The 21,593-nt window shown below is 47.0% G+C and overlaps 1 protein-coding gene across 15 annotated transcripts in view; it reads left to right on the forward strand.

The window, feature by feature from the left end:
* The first annotated feature begins 16,732 nt into the window (after window positions 1–16,732).
* The window catches only part of CEACAM3 (CEA cell adhesion molecule 3), a 54,512-nt gene continuing 49,651 nt past the window's right edge, over window positions 16,733–21,593 (forward strand). For all 15 annotated transcript variants that reach the window (XM_017867866.1, XM_017867864.1, XM_017867865.1 and 12 more), the window contains exon 1: window positions 16,733–17,014. In XM_017867866.1, the coding sequence (XP_017723355.1) occupies window positions 16,951–17,014 (64 nt within the window). In that variant the 5' untranslated portion in view covers window positions 16,733–16,950. The remainder of the gene's footprint in view (window positions 17,015–21,593) is intronic.

Consider the following 21,593-nt stretch of genomic DNA (forward strand, 5'->3'; position numbering starts at 1 on the left):
TTCGTTCAGCACTCTCCTTGAACAGATGGGGAAAGAGGCCCAGAGAGGATGCAAGATGAGCCTGAGCTGCACGATGCTGTGGTGCAGTGCATCTCCAAGTACAGCTCATAGGCCCTGGGTGGCAGCAATTGCAGGTTCCCAGGCCCCCACCAGGACATGCTGATTCCAAGTCTCAGAGGACAAGGCCCGGGAATCTAAATTTTTAGCCAGTGTCTCCAGGTGATTCTCGCAACTCACGTGATACCACATCCCGGGAGTGGCCGCGGCTGACTGTACGTGCTTCGTTTGGTGGGTGCTGTGTTGATCTTCTGTTTCTATAGTGAGATTTTCTAGATTGTCTCCAGCCAGGTGGGTGGATCCAAATACCCCAGCCCACCAGGTTTCCAGAAATGGAATTTCTCCCGGTGCTTTCAGTATTTTTCTTTTAAAATTAACATTCAACTCTGGCAGGACACAGTGGCTCACACCTGTAATCCAAGCACTTTGGGAGGCCGAGGCAGGAGGATTGCTTGAACCCAAGAGTTTCAGACCAGCCTGGGCAACATAGGAAGACCCCGTCTCTACGGAAAAAAAAAAAAAAAAAAAAAATTAGCAGGGTGCAGTGGCGTGTACCTGTCGTCCTAGCTACTCAGGAGGCTGAGGCAGGAGGATCACTTGGGCCCAGGAGGTCAAGCCTGCAGCCAGCCATGATTGCACCACTGCACTCCAGCCTGGACCACAGGGCAAGACACTGTCTCAGAAAAAGTCAACCTTGACATATGGGAAAATTTCATTTAAAAATCTACACTGCTGACTTCTCTTAAAATATCAGAACTGCTCCCCTGCACCCCACTGGCAGCAGCCGGTCAGGGTAAGGAGTGACCGCCCATTAAGGCAGGGCCAGCATTTTCCAGATGTCCTCAGCCTGCAGGACTCTGCTGTCCCTCGCTGTGGCTGAAGGCAGTGGCCATTCCCCAGGATGGCCTTCGTGTGGCTTTGTTAGGGGAGCAGAGACGGGAAAGGGAAGAATTTCTTTTTTTTTTTTTTCTTTTTTGAGGCGGAGTCTTGCTCTGTCGCCCAGGCTGGAGTGCAGTGGCGCGATCTCCGCTCACTGCAAGCTCCGCCTCCCGGGTTCCCGCCATTCTTCTGCCTCAGCCTCCCCAGTAGCTGGGACTACAGGCGCCCGCCACCTCGCCCGGCTAGTTTTTGAATTTTTTTTAGTAGAGACGGGGTTTCACTGTGTTCGCCAGGATGGTCTCGATCTCCTGACCTTGTGATCCGCCCGTCTTGGCCTCCCAAAGTGCTGGGATTACAGGCTTGAGCCACCGCGCCCGGCCGGGTAAAATATTCTTATTTCCTTCAACTGACAGGTGATTCCTAGAGGTTGAACTTGATGTTCTGCAGTTGCAGGGGTGTTAGCCAATTTTGAGGCCCGCTCACCATAATGTAGAGCTCCTGCTGGATTTGACCAAGTTGGAAGGTGTTTTGGACACTAGACAGGGCCAAGAGTTGGTCAAACTCAAAGGAGGAATGACAAAATCCAAAAACACAAAAAGCAATTGCACTTTGCATATTACATCCTGTTGAACACTGTAAGCACGAGGAGAGGTTAAAGCCAACTAGCCATAAACTTTAACCTGCAGCTACCACATTTTAAAACCCCAACCCAGCTCTTTATCTGAGAGGGGACCAAGCTAAAGGCTGCTCTCCATTGTCACAGGAGAAGGAAACTCACCTTCCTTATAGGAAGTGAGCAGAGCTCCATGAGTAGGGGAATTCCATGGCAAAACAAAACTCAGATCTCACACAAAAAATTGGGGGGAGCAGGAACCTCAAGAGGGAGTAGGATCCAGTCCTTGGAAAGTCACATATTTGGTCAGAGCTAAAGCTCAATAGTTGATACTGAGCGTAAACAGGAGAATCACTGCAAGCCTCAGGGGTTAAGCTGCATTCAGAGGGTCCCTTCATGGTCACCAAAATGTTAACCAAAATGAGTGACTGAGGCAAGCAAGTGTCTTAGTCCATTGAGGTTTACTGAGCCAGAACTTGAGGGTGCATCCTGGAAAAACATAAGTCATAGAAACCATCTGTGGCTTGTGTTGTCTTTGAAGAGGTTTTCAGGAGGCCTGGTATTTATATACATCTCCTTAAAGGGGGAAGGCAGGTAGGAAGATACAAGTAGAGAAAAGAATGATTGGTCTCATCTTGTCTTTCTTCTTGGATAGATAAGCATTATCAGTGTGAAATCTTAGACTGCAAACCTAAAGTTACAATTGACATGTCCTTGTTTTGTGGAAGGATATACATCTTGAAAGGTTTCAAGCCCAGCAAAGAACAATTTGTGAAGGCAGTCATCTAGAGATGCCTGAGGCCTTTTCACCTTCTTGTGGGGGTCTGGTTAATGTTCAATGCTTTGACACAAGGTCGTGTAGTAGCAATTGTTCTTCTGGAAAAAAAGATGGTGCCATTATGTGACTCAACCTCCAGATTGAACTATCCCTTTGGTGTAATGAGTGTGACACTCCCAAGATTTTTATTTTCCCTTACATAATTTTAGGAGTTGTACTTCCTCGATGCTGTCTGACTGAGTTCAAAGGGATGGGTGTGGAAGGCATCGCAGCTTTCTCTCATTTAGAAACCCATTGTCTCTTCCTTCTCCCCTATTGGGTTACATTCCTCTGTCCACAGTTCACTTATTTACCGAGTTGTTTTCCAGGGGAAAAAGAAAATCTCAATTGAACTCTTTAAAGCCCCAGGCATTCAGTCCAGTTCAAGGGTGTCTCTCATTTTAATGATGACCAGGCACAGATATTTTTTAAAGGCTTTCCAGAAAATGTTGATAAGAGCCTCTGCACAACCCACAGTAGCTCTGGGGAGCACTGAGCTACAAAAGTGTTGGGGAAGGAACCTGCAACGTGCTGGGACCTTTATGTTTCCACCTCATCTAATGTCCCCAATGACACTTTAAGTAGGCACTATTATGCCTCTATCCCAAGACATCAATTAACTGGTCCTTTACCTCAGAATTGGTCAAAGGTGGAACCAGGATTCCGACTCACATATTTCTGAATCTAAAGGTCATGTTTCACTGCAGAGTGATTGAGCCTACATGAATTCAAAGAAAGACAGGATGACTGCTTCTAACAGAAATAACCACACAGGCTTCAATGAAGAGTCAGGGTCTGAAACGGGCCTTAGACAAAGAACAGCTCAGGAGGCTGAGAAGACAGTTGAAGGTATTGTGGGAAGGAGTGAAAGAATTAGAATAAGTTCAGACATGAAAACATAAAATGTGGGTCAAGTCTTTCTACACAGACCAAGGGAGTAGACTGAGGCTGTGTTACGGGGGCTTTGAATGGCAGCCTAAGGAACTGGAACTTCATCCTATGGATGATAGGAGTCACTGGAAAGCTTTGAGAAGCTCAGAAACATGACAAAGAGCATTTCCAGGAAGATTACTCTGACAGTGTAACCAAAAACAGATTAGTTGCAGGCTGCATGTAGAGTCCCATTAACAAAAGCAAGGTCTGGGCCGAGCACGCTGGCTCACGCCTGTAATCGCAGCACTTTGGGAGGCCGAGGCAGGCAGATCATGAGGTCAGGAGATCGAGACCATCCTGGCTAACACAGTGAAATCCCGTCTCTACTAAAAATACAAAAAATTAGCTGGGCGTGGTGGCGGGCGCCTGTAGTCCCAGCTACTCGGTAGGCTGACGCAGGAGAATGGAGTGAACCTGGGAGGCAGAGCTCGCAGTGAGCCAAGATCATGCCTCTGCACTCCAGCCTGGGTGACAGAGCAAGACTCTGTCTCAAAAAAAAAAAAAAAAAAAAAAAAAAAAGCAGGGTCTGATACAAAAAAAGTAACTTTATTCCAAAGCTAGCTTGGAGGAAGGGACACACAGCATTCTGCCTTTAAATGTGCTGCTTCACCTTTGGAGCAAAAGCAGGTATTTTACAAGGTAAGAGAGGAAATGAGCAAGAATGACCAACAAGTGAGGAAGAGAGGAAATGAGAAGTAGATAACTGTCTGGTCCTCCTGCTACCAGGCAGTTATCTCCTGGGCAGCTGAGTTGGCACTTTCCTGGACAGAAGTAAGTTATAAAAATGGTCAACTGGATATGCTTCCGACATGCCCTCTGAAAGCGTCGGAGTTCCAAGGCGGCCCAGGATGGAAGTTCTGAGGCAATTCTCTAAAGATGAAAGGTCCATGGCAGGTATGCTATGGTCTGCTGATCAACTGTCAACTCTTGAGGACAGACCCGTCATGAAGCACCTATGTAGAAGAACTTGCCCCTTAGGGAGTGTCTGGTGATGGGGAAGGTTGTATATATACACTTCTGAAGGGTTAAATAGGAAATGGGATGCTGGAAAAATGAGAAAAGAGACAGAGGGAAATAATTAAACCATCTCTAGAAAAATGGGGGTACTCAGTTACAATTTTCCACTGCCAAGTTTTATTTTATATTTATGGGATATGGGTGCCACATATGTTCTGCCTACTTTTTGCTGAAAGGGGTCATAGTCATTGGACAGCAGAATGGAACCAATTTATTTGGAGTTAAAAATATTTATGAATACCCAGGCTTATAGATGATACAGTTTGGAGCATTATGATATGAGGTCTAGAAGATCTCTGGGAAAGCCTGCCTTGTATTTTCATATAGAGGATGTAAAAGCAGGAAGCTCCAAAACAGAGGTATATTCCTATCCCTCAAGCGGGGCCAATGTTACAAGCAGTTTTTGCCACCAGGATGGTTCTAACCCAAATCTGGACACTACCCATTGGTCTAGCAACAATGTGGGGCTATGAGAAATAAAATAATTGTTTCTGTTAAAGTAATTTTAAAAATTAGGCCACCTCTAGAAAAATAGGGGTACTCGGTTACAATGGTCATAGGCAAGATAACTTAAAGAAGTGGTTCTGAACTCTGGCAACTTAATAGAATTATCTGGAAGCTTTCATCTTTTCTTTTCTTTTTTTTTAACTTCTTATTTTGAAATAATTTCAGACTTTCGAAAGTTTTCCAAAAATAGAGTCCCCATATACTTTTCACTCAACTTCCCCAAATATTGTTTTAGATAACCACAGTGCAAACATTAAAATCAATAAATGATCACTGACATTGTATAGTAAATAAATTGCAGACCTTATTCAAATCCCTTCTATCTTCCCAGTGATGTCCTCTTTCTAGACCAGGATCCAATCGAGGATCACACATTGCATCTCATTGTTCTGTCCTCTCAGTCTCCCTTAATCTGGAACAGTTCCTCAGAATTTCTTTTGCCTTCATGATCTTCACATTTATGGAGAGTACTGGAGTTATTTCGTAGCATGGCCCTCAGTTTGGGCTTTTCTAATATTTTCTCCTGATTAAACTCAGATGATGCACTTTAGACAAGAATAGCATAGATGTGATGCTGCGCCTTCTCCATGCATCATATTAAGATGCCCTAAGAGGTGGATATCTCTGATTACTGGAGATATTAACTTTGAGCACTGGGCTAAAGTTCCTCCACTGTAAAATGGCTATTTTCTTTGGAAGCATTTTTAAGTGACCAATACTCCGGGCCACACTATGGACCAATCAAATCAGACACTCCTGGGAAAAGGCACAGGTATTGGTAGGTTTTAAATGCCCTACAGGTGACTAACCAGCATCCAGGATTGGAAACCCACAGCTTAGACAGTGAAGATTAGAATCCTGGAAATCAGTCAGGAAGCCATTCCTTGGGCCTAACATCCAGTTCCAGGCACAACATTTGGCATGGGCCCATGGTAGGGGAATGGAAGGCCAGAAATCTCCTGATTGGAAAATGATGGGTGAGTAGACTGTTGTCCAATAAAAAGGGAAGGCAGCGCCAGGTGCTCGCAACTGCAATCCCAGCACTTTGAGAGATCAAGGCAGCCAGATAACTTGAACTCAGGTGTTCAAGACCAGCCTGGGCAACATAGTGAAACCTCATTTCTACAAAAACAAAACAAAACAAAACAAAACAAAAATAGCCAGGCATGTGTAGTACGTGCCTGTACTCCTAGTTACTTGGGAGGCTGGGGTGGGAAGACTGCTTGGGTCCAGGAGGTTGAGGCTGCAGTAAGCCAAGATTGCACCACTGTGCTCCAGCCTGGGCAACAGAGCAAGACCCTGTCTCAACAAGAGAAAGAGAGAGAGAGAGAGAGAGAGAGAGAGAGAGAAAGGCAAAATGCTGAGTAAGGTGTCCAGCTCTTCTGGAGTATTTTCTCTCCAGACCTCAGAGAAACCTGTATTGTAGAGAAAGCACACACCCATATAATTTTACTATCATAAGCCTGATGTAAACTCCTAATTGTCACTGAGAAGAAGGAAATTATAAATCATGTGATAGAAATATATGACCACATGTGCAGAGATGTACACTTCCAGGTACAGTTGAATGAAAAATTCACGGAATACTTGTCAGAGGTACATGACCTCCCCTAAACCACCCTGCCCTCCCCACGTAGTCCTCTGTCCTTAATCTCTTCTGAAGTAAGAGAATAAAGACTGTTGTAAATTTTACAAACTAGGAATGTGTACAAATCTCCTGTCACCTGGCTGTTTAAGCAAGAGGATAGTGTGCTCAACCTCCCTAGTTATTATCTTGGGTTCTCCATAAAGGAATATCATAAATCCCCTCCTACGAGGGACCATCTAATAACATGCAAAAGGAAATGCCAATTTCACCAAAACCCAGAGGCAGGAAGGACCCTGACAAGAGCAATCTCTAAAGCTTTCACATGCCTGCCAGGGTCTGGTGCTGCTGGTGCAGGAGGAACTGCTGTTGGCACTAGCTGAAAAAAAAAAGAGACGGCAGCTCTAACACTCAGGGGGTAGTAAGAAAAGAATTCACTCCATTCACCTTCAATTCTCATACAGCCAACAGCCTCCTAGCCTCCCTGTAGGGCCTCACTGGGAGGACTGGCACATAAGTAAATGCCAATACATGAGTAAAACAATTTACAGAAGGGTGGGATCAACTGGGTCAGAAATGGTTGAAGATTTCACAAAATGGGAAGGATCTGGTTTAGGCCCCGAAAGCCTCAGCCTTAGGAAAGCAGAGACAAAGAGAAACAGAAGCCTAAGAAAAGCATCCAACCCTCCTGGTGGATTTTTTATTCAGACTTCAGAGAGACCTTTATCGTAGTGAAAACAAATGTCATATAATTTTACTATCCTAAGCCTGAGATGAGCTCCTCATTGCCACTGATGGGAAGGAAATGATGAATCGTGTGATAGAAATACACAACGCATGCAAAGATGCACACTTTGCACCACTCTAGATGCACAAAGATGCACACAGGCCCCACCGGAGATGTCAGTTTTGAAGAGGGTCCCCGGAATAAGAGTGGGTTTGCAGACGTTATTTTATTTATTCTTCTCAAACATCATATGGGGATATTTCACAGGAGGACGCTCATCCTCAGAAAGGGGAAGTAATTTGCCATAGTTGTTAGTGGATGTGGGATTAGAACCTCAGTGAGTGTAACACCGGAGCCCATGCCACCACCACTACCACCAAGAGACCTGAACAGGGTATGTGTAGGGAATAGGTAGGAGTGGAGAGAGCTAAAGCAGAAAGAACCCATTTTAAAACAGGGAAGTTAGGTAAACTTGCTAAAGGGGGATCATATGTTGCAGAGGCATGAACACCAGACAGATGTGCAAACTTGATCTTCTGATTACAGAAAAGCCACTGAAGGTTTTGAGTAAAGGCAAAACCAGTCAAAGTGAAACCTTGAGCCAAGACAAAAGAGGGTGTGAAAATGGGGTTCTGGGTTCCTAAGCTAAAGAGATGCCACCAACAACAGTGAAGGAGCCATGAGATGGGTGGAGAAAGAACTGGATGGAGAAGCTGAAGCCCTGGGTTTACATGGAAAAAGTCATAAAGTAAGGGCATGGCTATGGAGGGCAAGTTACATTCTCTCTCTGCGGTTTGGTCTCTCTTCCTCCATAAATTACATGGAGTGAGAATTAATCTCTAAATGACCCTCAAGCCTTGCTACTCAAAGTGTGGCCCACCAACCAGCAGCAACAACATGTCCAAAAGCTCCTTCGAAATGCAGAATCTCAGACTCCACCAGAAGGATCACAATCTGTATTTTAACAAGAACCTGGGGGTGCCTGTGAGCACGTTAAAGATTGTGAAGCAGTTCTCTGAAATGTCTTCCAGTTCTAAAATGCAATGATTTCACTCTCATCTGAACTTTGTTACCTCACAGGAGAAAGAAGGAAAATAGCATTTACATTTTACGTCATTCCTGACTTTCTCTTAATCCTAACAGCCTCTTAGACTCGCCCACATCCGGGTAGAGGCTTCAGAAAAAGCCAGAAAGGCAGTACTGCCACCTTGTGACCATCATCAGAAAATGCACCTAACTCTTAACCGGTCTCACCAGGCAAGGACGGGATGGGGCTGGAGCAGGGAGGGTGTAGGGGATGAACTCCAAGTCACAGATGAGATGAGAGAGTTATAACCACTCACAAAAACCGGAAGTAACTGTCAGAGGGGATTCAGCCTGCATCATAAAGAAATGTCCCATTGCAAAGGACAGTTTTTATAATACTTACTATGTGATATCAGTAGGAAATGGTTCCCGGCCAAGCTCTGCCCTTCAACATCAGCCTCAGCCTGAACTCCGCCAGTAAACTTGTAATTTTCCAAGGAAACTTACTCTACTGTGACAGTTCTTTTTCATCCTGAGACAAAATGTGTCTGATTCACAGTCACCGAACCTCATCCTACTCTCTGTAGGCTGAATAAGTCTAACAGCTTTTCATACAACCGATCTTCAAATATTGGTTAAAATAAATAAATAAATAAAAAACCATGTGCCGCCCATACCACCATTCCTCGGCCGTTTCCCATGTGGGGTCACCTGAAGCCCCACACCCTCTGATCACGTTCCCATGGGCAAGTGAAGTGCAGTAACAACAACAGACACTCTGAATCCTAGGAGTGTTCCCCAGAGCAGCAGAGCCACAGGACCCCCGTCCCTGTTCTGGTGCCTCACCCCCACCTAGAAGCAAAATGCCACATCAGCTGATCCTGGGGACGCTGACTTTTCCTGCTTAAGCCACTGCTCAGTCATCCCACACTTGTGCATGTGTCTACTTTTTATTCCGTTTTATTTGTGAGAAATATTTATTGGAGGCTTGGCACTGTGGCTCACACCTGTAGTCCCAGCACTTTGGGAGGCTGAGGCGGGTGGATCACAAGGTCAAGAGATCGAGACCATCCTGGCCAACATGGTGAAACCCCATCTTTACTAAAAATACAAAAATTAGCTGGGCATGGTGGCACACGCAGGAGAATCACTTGGACCCAGCAGGCAGGGTTCACTTGAATCCTGAACCCAGGTTGCAATGAGCCAAGATCGCGCCACTGCACTCCAGCCAGGTGACAGAACAAGACTCCATCAAAAAAGAAAGAAGAAAGAAAAAAAGGAAGGAAGGAAGGAAGGAAGGAAGGAAGGAAGGAAGGAATATTTATCAGAGCCTGCCATGTACTGTCACTGGAGAGACAAAGGTGAATCACACCTGGTCCCTGCCTCACAGAGCTCCAGGCTGTGGACAGAACCCACTCAAAGTCAGACCATTACCATTCAGTGAGAAACACCATGACAGACATCAGCACAGGCTTCTCTGAGGCGTCTCACCAATGCCCTGTGAAAAATCTGCTGTTGGTTTTCAGGGATCAGTTTTCCTCATTTCAAGCTCAGAGTGAAAAAGAGAATGCAAATGTCCCTGATGGTCCTTTATGCAGTCACAGCGGGACCCCACATGTCCTCCTGACTAATTCAGGGTGCTCAGGGCTCCCACTTCACTCTGAACGTCCTCTCTTGTATCAGAGCTCACCACATCTGCACCTGCAGCAGCCAGGTGGCTGTACACTAACAGAAAATCCAGCAAGTCAGAAAACTTACTTTACTCCTGTAACTTTGAGGCTAGTGACCTTGTGACATTGAACTAATCCCATAACTTCCCTGCACTTTAATTTCCACGTCTGTAAAGCAGGGCAGGTGGATTTGGTCACCCTAGGTGCAGCTGTATAGTGAGAGCTCCTCAGAGACAGCAGCACACCTGATCTCAGCATCCACCGTCTAGCAAATACCAGGCACACACTAGGCACTCAAAGCCTCACTGAATGTATGTGTGAATAAATGACTATATGAGAGCCATGCGGATCACGGACAAAGTCAACAAATATATTTGAATGTCTATCAAGTACACAATAGAATAGGGAAATAAGTAACCCAGGCAGGGTGGTGTTTTCTCCCAACTTCCCCTTACCTCCTTCCTGGGCGAGGGAGGGCCTCTGTACATCAGAGAGACTCTTGACATAAATAATGTTCTTAAGATGCATTATAAGAAGTTATCATATTAACAAGAGGAAATTCCATTTGCGTTGGGGATGTTCTAGTCAATGGATCTGAAGGACCTGAAGCCCCCTCTGATGACACACAGGGTGCAACACCCACCCCAAGTGCATGGAGGGGAAACCAGATGGAGTGAACTGACAGGGAGCAGGACCTGGGAGAACAGAGGGGTAAAGAGACTGAGACACCCGAAGGAAGGTCTGAGGAGGAGCTCCCAGCCCCTGCGGTGGCCTCGGTGTGGACTGATGAGAACTCAGCAGCACAAGTAAAGTGGCCGTACTAGGCTCTATGCATACATGGGATCATTTTTTCAGTAACATTTTCTTTCTGCTAATGGGCTGCATTTTCACACACTTTCTAATACATCAGGCCCAGTTAATGGGCTACTATCATTCCATTCAACAGTCATTTATAGAATACTCCCAAAATGCCAGACCCTGTGTAAGTTCAGGGAATACAAAAATGAACACAAACAGCTTCTGTCCTCTAAGATCCCCATCCACTGAGCTCCAGGGGGCACCTCTCCTACAACACACCCCTGCTCTGCACAGCCCTCCTCTCTGCCCTCCACCAACCCAAATCCTCCCCATCTCCAGCTCAAGTTCCACCCGACCAAGTCCCTCTCAGTCCCCTGCACTCCTGCCACTTTGAGAGATGACTGCACTCATATCTCTAGGCTTTATGAAATGGATGTCATCTCCCTGCTTAGACTTGAGCCTCCTGAAGGCAGATACAATTTTTAGAGTTTTCCAGAATTAAGCCACATCAGTGATTTGCATCAGAACAAGCTTAGGCCCAGCCTGAGTCTTCAGCTTGGACACAGGCTCAGTTCTAGCACAGTCCCTGGCCCCTGCAGTGCTTTATAAACCCTGCAGTAGGAAAGTCCATAATCAACTCTGCATCAGTCAACAGGCTGGGATAAGTTGAAAACAGAGAGAGAAGAACAGTCTAACAAAAAGCAAAGGGCTTTGACTCATGCCTTTCCTCTTTCCTCCTCTCAGGGATATAAAGTCACACCCCCTGCTCTCGCTCCTGCCTGGAGGCTTCCAGGGAGGTCTCCCTTGTTAGCCTTCCCTTCAGCCCCTAGGAATATCACCCAGCATTCAAGCTCAGCCTCTCCTCTCCCTTTGCGCACATTTCCTAAAGTCTCAAATAAATATCAAGTTTAGTGAGTGCTGATATTCTATGCCCCTAATGTTTACTTCGAGTATTATTACCTTTCTTCTTTTGCCCGGGGCCATTTCCAAACAAGGGCTGGAGCCAGGCGCCCCAGCAGCTGGGCAAACACACTTCAGGGCTCCTTCCCTTCTGTGGCTCCTGTTTCTCAAACCCTCTGGGACCTGCAGCTCTGGGGGTCTCTTCCCCCAACCCAGTTCCCTCTCCTTTGGACCAGAACAACTAAGCCATGGCCTCCTTCCCGATGGACACACAAGGAGGCCTGGTGTCACCCACGGCTCCAGGGCGGTGTTCTGGGCAAGGGAGCTGCCTCTTGTCCCGGATCCTGCTCTGCTGCTACCTCATGTGGCTACAGAATTGGAGGGAATTGTGAACAGAGAGAGGACAGGGCAACGTCCCAGGCCACAACACTACTATTGCTGATATTTTGCCAAGGATGGGAGCAGGAGGGGAAAGAGACCTTGTCAATGTCTCCTCCACCAACACGTAACACCCACTTTCCTGCCAAATACTCAGATAGAGAAGGTCAATGAAAGGTACAAGAAAATTTAAATGAGAAAAAAGACTTGAGGAAGAAACTATGAGGCACCAGGGTGTGGGGAGCTGGAAAGGAGTACAAGAGAGAACTGGCACGGCTGCCAAGTTGTCAGTCACCTTCTCATGTTCTTAAGAATGCTGCATTTCTTTTGTTTGACCAGTTTCACTTCCCAGATTCCCGTAAAGCACATGTTCTAATCTGTTACCTAACAGCAGGAAAGCATGATCTCACCTGTTCTTGCCCTTGAATAGGAACACTGCCCTGGGACTATACCGCAGACCACCAGGATGAGCCATACCCGGAGATCAGGAGCTTCCAACCGGGAACCTTTCATACACGCTTCAAGCAACACACAGCTCCACCAACAGTCACAATAAAAATTCTAATCTCTTCCCTCCTCCTGTTGCTGCCACTAATGCTGATGTCCATGGTCTCTAGCAGCCCAAATCCAGGTAAATAAGACTGTCTATGAAGGGGAAAACGTGGGGAGGAAATGGAGCCAAACAGGCCACAGGTGCATCAAAATGTAGCCCTTTCAGCTACTGGACTGGGAGCAATTGAGCCTTTCTCAGTGCCAGTTTCCTCATTTACTGAAAGGAGTAAACTGTACTTACATCCAGTGTTGTGAGGGTTAAATGAAATATTGGACGTGAAAATGTCTGCAACTACAGCTGGCAGATATATACATACGTACATATTGGTTCAACTAATATTTGCTCCCATGCCTTTGCCTCCAAGCCTTTTCCAGAAGAGTAATGCATTTCCCCAGGGTCAAACTTGGTGGCAGTAGTGGGAGGGTATTGAAGGCAACTATATATTCATAAAAGATAAGGAACTCTTTGCTTATATTCTTTTTTTGTTTGTTTGTTTGTTTTAAGACAGGCTCTTACTCTGTCACCCAAGCTTGGAGTACAATGGTGCAATCATAGCTCATTACAGCTCAAACTCCTGGGCTCAAGCAGTCTTCCTGCCTCAGTCTTCCAAGCAAGTAGGGCTAGAAGTGCGCACCACTCTGCCTGCCTGCCTAGTTTTTCTTTTTTACTTTTTCTTTTTTTTTTTTTAAAGTCAAAGTCTCACTATGTTGCTCAGTCAGATCTCAAACTTTGCTTGTATTCTTTACATTCTTTAGAGTGCACCAAGCATGCACATATTTTAATGCTATTTAATGGTAGCTAATAAATGGAAGAAAATCCTGTCACCAGGTAGTGTCCATATTTGAAGCTTTAGCCACACCAAGCCCCGCTACAACAGTGCACCATTTGGGTAGCAGACCTTTGGCTAAGGCTTTCTAATCTGCTCCAGTTTTCACTACAACCAAAGTGGCCAAGCCCTTTGCAAAGAAACCAAGCAGAAGAGAGCTTAGCCCCATGTATATTCCCACCCGGGAGCATCATCTCCCCAAGGGCCACATTGAGGCGAAACAGCTTTGTTACATACTTAGCGTCTCCTAAAATCAGGAGATGTTCACCCTTCTCCACTCCAATTTCCACCCGTCTCCACTCCAAGTTCCTAGCTTTGTAGAGAGAGCGCTCTAGAAGCTGCTGAGCCCCATAGCCCTGGGGCCTAAATCACCATTCAGGAAGGGAAGGTTTTTCCATCACTGTGACAGACACCCAGGCTAGAGTCCTCAGCCTGTCCTCAAAGCTCTAGCCCCAACTTCCGTTTCCACTGCAACCCCCTCCACTCACTAAAAATTACTCTCTCTTCACCCAAACTAGACTGTTTGCCCTTCCCTGAACAGAATTTGTGTTTTCCCACCAGTTCAACTTTGCTGATACACTCAACTCAAAAACCATCTTCCCACAGGCCAGACAAGTGCTCAGCTCCTCCCGCACCCACTCACTCTCCCTCCTGAGAGCCGGCTTAGCCCTACTGGACACTCTCTTCTTGCACTTATCATCTGCTGCCTTATACTGAAGACCTTCCTATGTCTCTCCTGCCTCCACCCACTGCCCTTCGAGGCTGCAGCTTCCTTGGCCGCACAGACTGGTGCACTGTTGCCATATCCCGCACGCTATCCAGCTCAGCACTCAGCAAACATTAGCTAATCGCAAGAATGCACCCTCAGGTTTCTAAATCAAACCAGGGCTTCAGAGCAGCTCTACTGACATCCGGGCTGAACGATTCCTTGTGGTGAGGGCTGTTCTGTGCATTGTGAGATGTTCAGCAGCATCCGCGTGGCCTCTCTCCACTACATGCCAATAGTAGCTTCCTCCTCCCCCAAGCACCCTCTTCCTTTGTGAAAGCAAAAAATATTTCTAGATATTGCCAAATGTCTCCATGGGGGAAACCACCCCCAGTCGACAATCGTTGCTCTATACCGATAGTTCGCCACCTGGCCATACATTTACACTCATCTAGGCATTTACCCTCAGGCTGGAAGTCGCGGGGGCCTAGATCCAAATCCTGGTTCTGTCACTCCCTTTGCAACCCTGGACAAGTCGCTTCACTTGTTTTAGCCTTTTTATCGTCTTAAGATGAATAAATACCACTGCTCACAATGACTTGCTGTGAAGATTAGATGAACCGCAGCGTGACCTAGAAAGGGTTCAATAAATGGACTGAGTGGAATTTCTAAAGTCGCTCCTAAAGCACTAGGGTGAGGAACTGGGGAAAGCTCTCTGCGCCGCCAGGGGGCGCCATCACAAACCACGTTGGTGGGTGGCGCCGGGCTGGAGTCTTGCTTCCCAGCCAAGCAAAGTTTGTAATGCGGGCCTGAGTCTGAGCTACTTAGTGGCTGGAAGAAATAATAGCTCCTCCATTCCCAAAATAAATCTCAAAGTAAAATCTAATCTTATTTTATATCTCTCTCTTTTTTTTTTTTTGAGATGGAGTCCTGCTCTGTTGCCCAGACTGGAGTGCAGTGGCACTATCTCGGCTCACTGCAACCTCCGCCTCCTAGATTCAAGCGACTGTCCTGCTTTAGCCTCCCTAGTAGCTGGGACTACTGGTCCCCGCCACCACACCCAGCTAGTTTTCTTGTTTTTAGTAGAGACGTGGTTTCGCTGTGTTGGCCAGGCTGGTCTTGAACTCCTGACCTCAAGTGATCCGCCCACCTCCGCCTGCCAAAGTGCCAAAGCATAAACCACTGCCCCCAGTGGCTGGCGTTATTTATTATGTCGCTGATATTGTCCACAATTTGGCCATTGGGAGCTCCTTCTAGTTGGTTTCTGTGACTTTTGACACAACCCCATCATTTTTCAAGCAGTTCCTTACTTCTGGCCCCACAAGGCTCCTCTTGTGCTTTCTTGCCCAGCCCTGGATCAGCTATTTCTCCAGGGACCCCTGGTTCCTTTCATGGGAAAAAGATGTTTGCAGACCATGGTCACCAATATGCCCACTGCTAGTAAGTGCCGGTGCTTCTATGCCCTCTAGTGGTCGGAGCTGGGAAATAACACACACGCACACTAGTTTACTGTTACCCACATTTCACAAATTACGTAAATGAGGCACAGAAAAGTTAGGCAACTTGACCAATATCACAGAGAAAATAGGTAGTACAACTGGGAAATAAAAATAATGACAGATGCACCACAAGTCCTAACAAGTAAAAGTAACTTCTTCACACATGCACATTAACAGAAAGCCACATCCCAATATTCCAGCATAGATACTGTCTTTGGAAAACAACCAGAATTCTACAGCAATAATCGCAAGGATAACCATCATGTACTCAACACCTGCCTGGGCACTGGGCTCCCACAGCAGCTCACTTATTCCCAACAACTCTGGAGGGTGGATTTTACAAATCGGGGTTTCAAGAATCAAAGAAGCCAAGTGACTTGCTCAAGTAAACGTAGTTAAGTGACAGAGCCAGTAGCTGAGCCCAAGTCTATCTGGATATAAATTCCATGCTTATGTCACTATATAAGCATTTCCCAAAACTGATTCTAGGTGAAACATAAACTTTGTTTAACTGTGTTTATTTTAATACATGATAGGAAAAAAAATAAGCACACATCAAATCTCTAATTTCATGGACAGTATTGTGTAAGACAAAAATACTTTGTCTTCAGCTCCTGGCCTCAGGTCATCCTCTCATCTCAACCTCTTGAGTAGCTGGGATCACAGGTGTGAGCCACTGAGCCCTGCTAAGACAAGGATGTTTTGTAAACTAAATTTAATTACAAAAAATGTATGAAGTAAATAATAATAAAGGTGGTAACACTATAGAGAAAATCATAAAGTTGGTCTAGAAACGTCTGGGGTCTGGATGACATAATACTACAGCACTGTGCAGCTTCATTCGCAGTTACTTCCAGGAAATTAGGGTCACATAGCGCTGCAGAAAGAACAAGTAAGAATCTGAGACCTGGGCTTTAGCCCTAGATGTGTCCACTTCTAGGACCCCAAACATCCCTGTGACCTCCTTGCTGGGAGTAAATCCAACCTTCCCAGACGTGTGAGAACACTAGCAACATCCCGCACACATAGAGGGGTTTCTCTGTCACAGAGAAAATAACACCAGGTTTGGGGACCCCGGAGACTCTCTGTGTGGTGCTGACAGACCCAAGGCCCAGACACAGCAGAGGTCTGCGCTGGGGAGGGCGGGTCGTCGTGTTATGGAACAGGGGTCCAAACATGCTTGCTTCTCAGAGCGTCTTCTGGAGAACTGAATACAAACAGAAGGGGAAGAGAAGGAGGGGAAAAAGAGGCAGAAATGAGAGGGGAGGGGATAGAGGATTCCTGAACAGAGACCGCACCCATGACCCACGTGACCCTGGGAAACCCTCCTCCCCTGAGTGGAGGCTCAGCACAGAAGGAGGAAGCACAGCAGAGCCAACAGTCACAGCAGCCCTGACTAGAGCATTCCTGAAGTTCAAGTTCCTCTACACAGAGGAGGACAGAGACGACAGCAGAGACCATGGGCCCCCCCTCAGCCCCTCCCTGCAGAATGTGTGTCCCCTGGAAGGAGGTCGTGCTCACAGGTGAGGGGAGGACTCCCTGGGAGTGGATGGGAGGAGGGGGCACAGAGACTGGCTGGGGTCTCCTGGGGAGGACAGGGCTCTGAGAGGGAACAGAGGGCTTCTGTTGAAGCCTGAGAAAACAGAACACCAGAGAGATACAGGGGTCACAACAGGAAAGTTGCACTAAACTGAGATTGATAAAAAAGGAGGAAAATCAATTGATCATGTTTTCCAAGTTAATCATCATTGGTCACTACAATTTGAAAAATGATAGAAATCAGAACTGCATCAGGGTTACACTCCAAATAAAAATATAACCAGGGCAGTAAACACTGCCCTTACTCACCAATCAGAGGTTGAAAAATAACCACCAGGTACACTCATTAACTCATCCACAAGTATTTGCAATCAATTTTAGTCAATGGCATACAACAAGCATCAGACAAGTTTCAGTCATCACAGAGCTCATGCTGTCATGAAGAGGAAAAATCACAGGCAAAGAGATCTAGAATGTGAGGTCAGGTGTTGACAAGAGCCCTGGTGGGAACAGAGCAGGGAAAGGTCAGAAAGAAAAGACCCAGGGTCTCTAGAGGAGGTGTCAGGGGAGGGGTCTACCTAAGATGCCCTGATGTGAGCAGGACCTGAAGCCAGTGGGGAGGGAGCCGTGCAGATCCCTGGGGAAGAGGATTCCACACAGGAGAATGCCAAGGTCAGAGGTGCTGAAGGAATGGGTGGGGGTCACACTGCTGACTTTGACCCAGTGGGACAGACAGACACACACACACACACACACACACACACCCAGGGCTGGATTGAGAGACCCTGCTCAGGACCCAGGACCCGTTTTCCACCCTAGATGCATAGTGCCCAATATTGACCGACATGCTCCTCCTCTCTCCACCTCACTTCTAACCTTCTACCGCCACCACTCGCCCAGCTCACTATTGAACCAGCCATTTAATGTCAAGAGGGAAGGGGTCTTCTACTTGCCCACTATTCTGCCCAGATCTTTGGCTACATCTGACAAAAGGAGAAAGAGTGGATGCCAACGGGTCGAATGTATTCACATGTAATAGGAAATCAACCAACTACCCAGGGCCCGCACACAGCGGCTCGAGAGACAATATACTACCAATGCATCTCGTGCTGATCCAGACCACCCCAGATACAACAGGAGCCTACACCCTACAAGCGCATAAAGGAAGATCTTCGTGATGAAGAAGCACTGCCGTTCCGGGTATGAGTGATTCCCCATGACCTCTGGGTGTTGGGGTCAGTTCTACTTCTCACATACGGGATTGTCAGGCCTGGGCTGTGCCTGTGTCCCTGTCTGCATTACATCCTATATTAGGGTTTGGACATTTAGTGCAGGACACACATGGGGGAGACAAAGTTCCACAGATCAGAATTCTTTTCCTGCATCCAGACCCTGCAGACACTCACTGCAGAGGAAGGACAGTCTGATGGGGGGACTCAGCAGGGGGAGGTCAGTGTCAGCCAAGCACCCCATGGTCTCCCCATGGACCTGACCCTGAGAAAGACTCTGGAGAACTGGGTCAGGACCTGGCCTGAGGGGGGCCCCCTGGGATCCTCATGAGAAGCTCAACTCTTCCCAGAACTGAGCCCCTGTACAAAGCCCTGTCCCTGGTTCCTGATTCCAGGTAATCCTAGGGAGTCTGTGCTAGGGCTGTGTGGTGGCCTCTTGGGCAGGGCTGGCTGGGAGCAAGGATGTGAGCTATCCAAGGGCCATGACTCCTGGAGTTGGTCACCAGCCAGGGTCGAGCACCCCAGAGCCTCATCTAGCCAAGGATAGGGCCTCCTCCTTCACTTGAGGCTCAGCATGGAAAGGACAGATGGAAAAAATTACTAGGGCATGAGCCTACTGCCCTAGGGGACATAGGTTACTCCCTGGGAAGTTCAGAGAAGAGAGGATGCTCCCAGCAGCTCCAGGTCCACCACGGATCAGGCCCAGGGCCCTCTCTCTTGGAAGCAAATAATCATAGATGCTGTTCACTTGGGCAGCTCCTCTGTGCAGAGCTGAGATCAAGTGATTGTAAATATTTTGAGGTTAACTCACAACCTCACAGCCAAATAGCACTTATCCTACTTATTGAAAGGAAATTGAGGCACAGGGAGACAGTCACTAACAAGGGTCACACAGGCCATAGGCAGCAGATGAGAGACATATGAGGTCTGTCTGCAGCCAGAGCCCCCTCCTCTCCTCAACCGGGGGTGGGTGGGGCTGTTTGTTGTTAGGCATTTGCAGACCTGAGACCAGTCATGGGTTCACTTCCTTTTGTCTTGTGCATCCACAGCTCAGAAGTGGAGATTCTGGTCTGGAAAGTAAGAAGCAAACAGAGAATTAATCAGTTTTACTCTAGAACTAAATCACCTGCCTCAAATAACAGAGTCAGTGCTGGGATTGTCCAGGTCTCTCCCTCCGATCCACAGTCCCCTCACTGCACCTGAAATCCTGTGTTTCCCAACGTGTTGGTGTCGTTCACATGGGAGGATAAAGGAGAGGACTTTGCCTTCTCTCCCCACTCACACCCTACACCAGCACAGCCCCAAAGTGAGACACACGCTCACTCAGGAGTTCTCTCATGAAGAAGGGAAGAAAGGAAGAAGGAATGAAAAAAGGATTCATAACCTCTTTAGAGACCAGTTCCTGGATGCAGAATCCTATGAGGTTCTGGCCATACCTGTTTCTTGTCCCTCAGGGGCTGAAACCCATATTCCATCCCTCTGAACCCCTGTCCCTAAACCTACCCCATCTCATGTGACTCTGGGGTTCCTTGGTCATTAGAGGATTTTCAGGTCTCTCTGGTCCTGGCCTGGGGCAGCCAAGAGGCTCCTGGTCCCTGGGGTCTCTGAGGTTACTGTAGCCCCCACTGCTCACTGCCATAGGTATCTCTGGCTCTTTCTGCTCCTCTGTGTCCCTCATTTTCCCCCCCACCCCTTTCATTCTAGCTGGGATGCCCTGCCCTGCACAGCTTCCTCCACTCTTAGGCCTTCTCCAGAAAGCCCCTCTAACAAGGCTGACTGTCCTGTTCCCTTCCTGCTCACACTGTGTCCTGGCCCACCTCCCAGGCAACAGGGAAGGTACAGAAATCAGCTGGAGCAGCCACCTCTGCCAGGTCCCTCACAAGCCACTGTCCGCAGGTCACCAGGGGAACGAGCTTCCACTGTGTCCCCATAACAGGGCTCTTTCCCTTGGTGAGGCTGACATGTGGAACAGGCCGTGGGACAGGGATGAGTGACTCAGCGACTCCTCCATACAGTCTCTACTGACTCACTAGGGGGTCAGAGGCAGGATGACAGGTCTGCTTTCCCCAAGGCCCAGAGGCTAATTTCACCCATTGACTCCCAGACTCATCTTGATGTGAGGCTCACATCCTCCAGTCATTCCCCAGGACCTTCCCCAGGTGAAGCCGGCCAGGCAGGTGCTGTCTGATGGGTTTGCTGCCCATTCCACATACACCTGTGTCCTTGTGATGATGCCATTGTCATAAGGTGGGATCCCTTGGACTGAGAAGTGCACCAGTCACTGGAGTCTCACATAGACTCTGCCCAGTTTAGATGAACTTAAACTCTCATTGTGTTTTCTGAAGTTAACAGGAGATGAAGAAAGCATTTCACATGCCTGTTTTGGGCTCCTTCCCTGTTTGCCTAACTCTGCACAGGAATTAGGGGCAGGGAGCTCTTTCTAAATTTACTAACATAACACATGTTGCTTCTAATTTGGCATCGTTCCTTCCTTTATGTAACTGACACACCTAAGACTTCCTATCTGACTGGTTCTATCCTCCTAAGAGGACTCATGTGCCTCTCTCTACTCAGGGAGTTGCTCATTTCAAATCAACTTCAGCATCTTCATTTGAGGACAATGTGATCCTACTGGAATTTACAGCACACCTAACCCTTAGTATGTTATCAAGAAAAATACTACTTCTAGCAATTGATCTTCCATCTTTAGGCCATTAGTAACAATCTCCACTTATGGAAAAAATTAAATGTTTCCCCCAAATTTCTTTCATTTTTTACTGTATTCAGAACATAACATGAGGTCTAAACTCCTGACAAATTTTTCAAAGCAAATTACGGTACTACAGGTCAAGCTTCCCAAATCTAATAATCCAAAATCTGAAATCTCCCAAATCCAACACTTTTTGACCACTAAAGTGATGCTGAAAAGAAATGCTCACTGGAGCATTTTGGATTCTGGGTTTTCAGATGTAGGATGCTAAACGGGTAAGTCTACTGCAAATATTCAAAAATCCAAAAACAGTCAGAAATCCAAAACACTTTTGGTCCTAAGCCTTATCCATAAGTGATACTCAGTCTGTACAAACTATAGGTACCAAGCTGAATAGCAAATCTCTAGAACCTCATCCTGTGTAACTGAAAGTTCACATCCATTGACCAGCTCCCCATTCTGCCTCTCCCAACCCCTGGCAATCACCATTCTACTCTGATTCCATGAGTGTGCCTACTCTAGGGACCTCATATAAGTGGAATCCTGAAGTATCTGTCCTGTGAGTGACTTATTTCATTTAACATAATGTCCAATGGGAGAAAATATTTGCAAAACTTCTTCCCA

This window comes from Rhinopithecus bieti, unplaced genomic scaffold (genome assembly GCF_001698545.2).
Source record: "Rhinopithecus bieti isolate Rb0 unplaced genomic scaffold, ASM169854v2 scaffold_4602, whole genome shotgun sequence".
In the NCBI taxonomy this organism is placed as follows: Eukaryota; Metazoa; Chordata; class Mammalia; order Primates; family Cercopithecidae; genus Rhinopithecus; species Rhinopithecus bieti.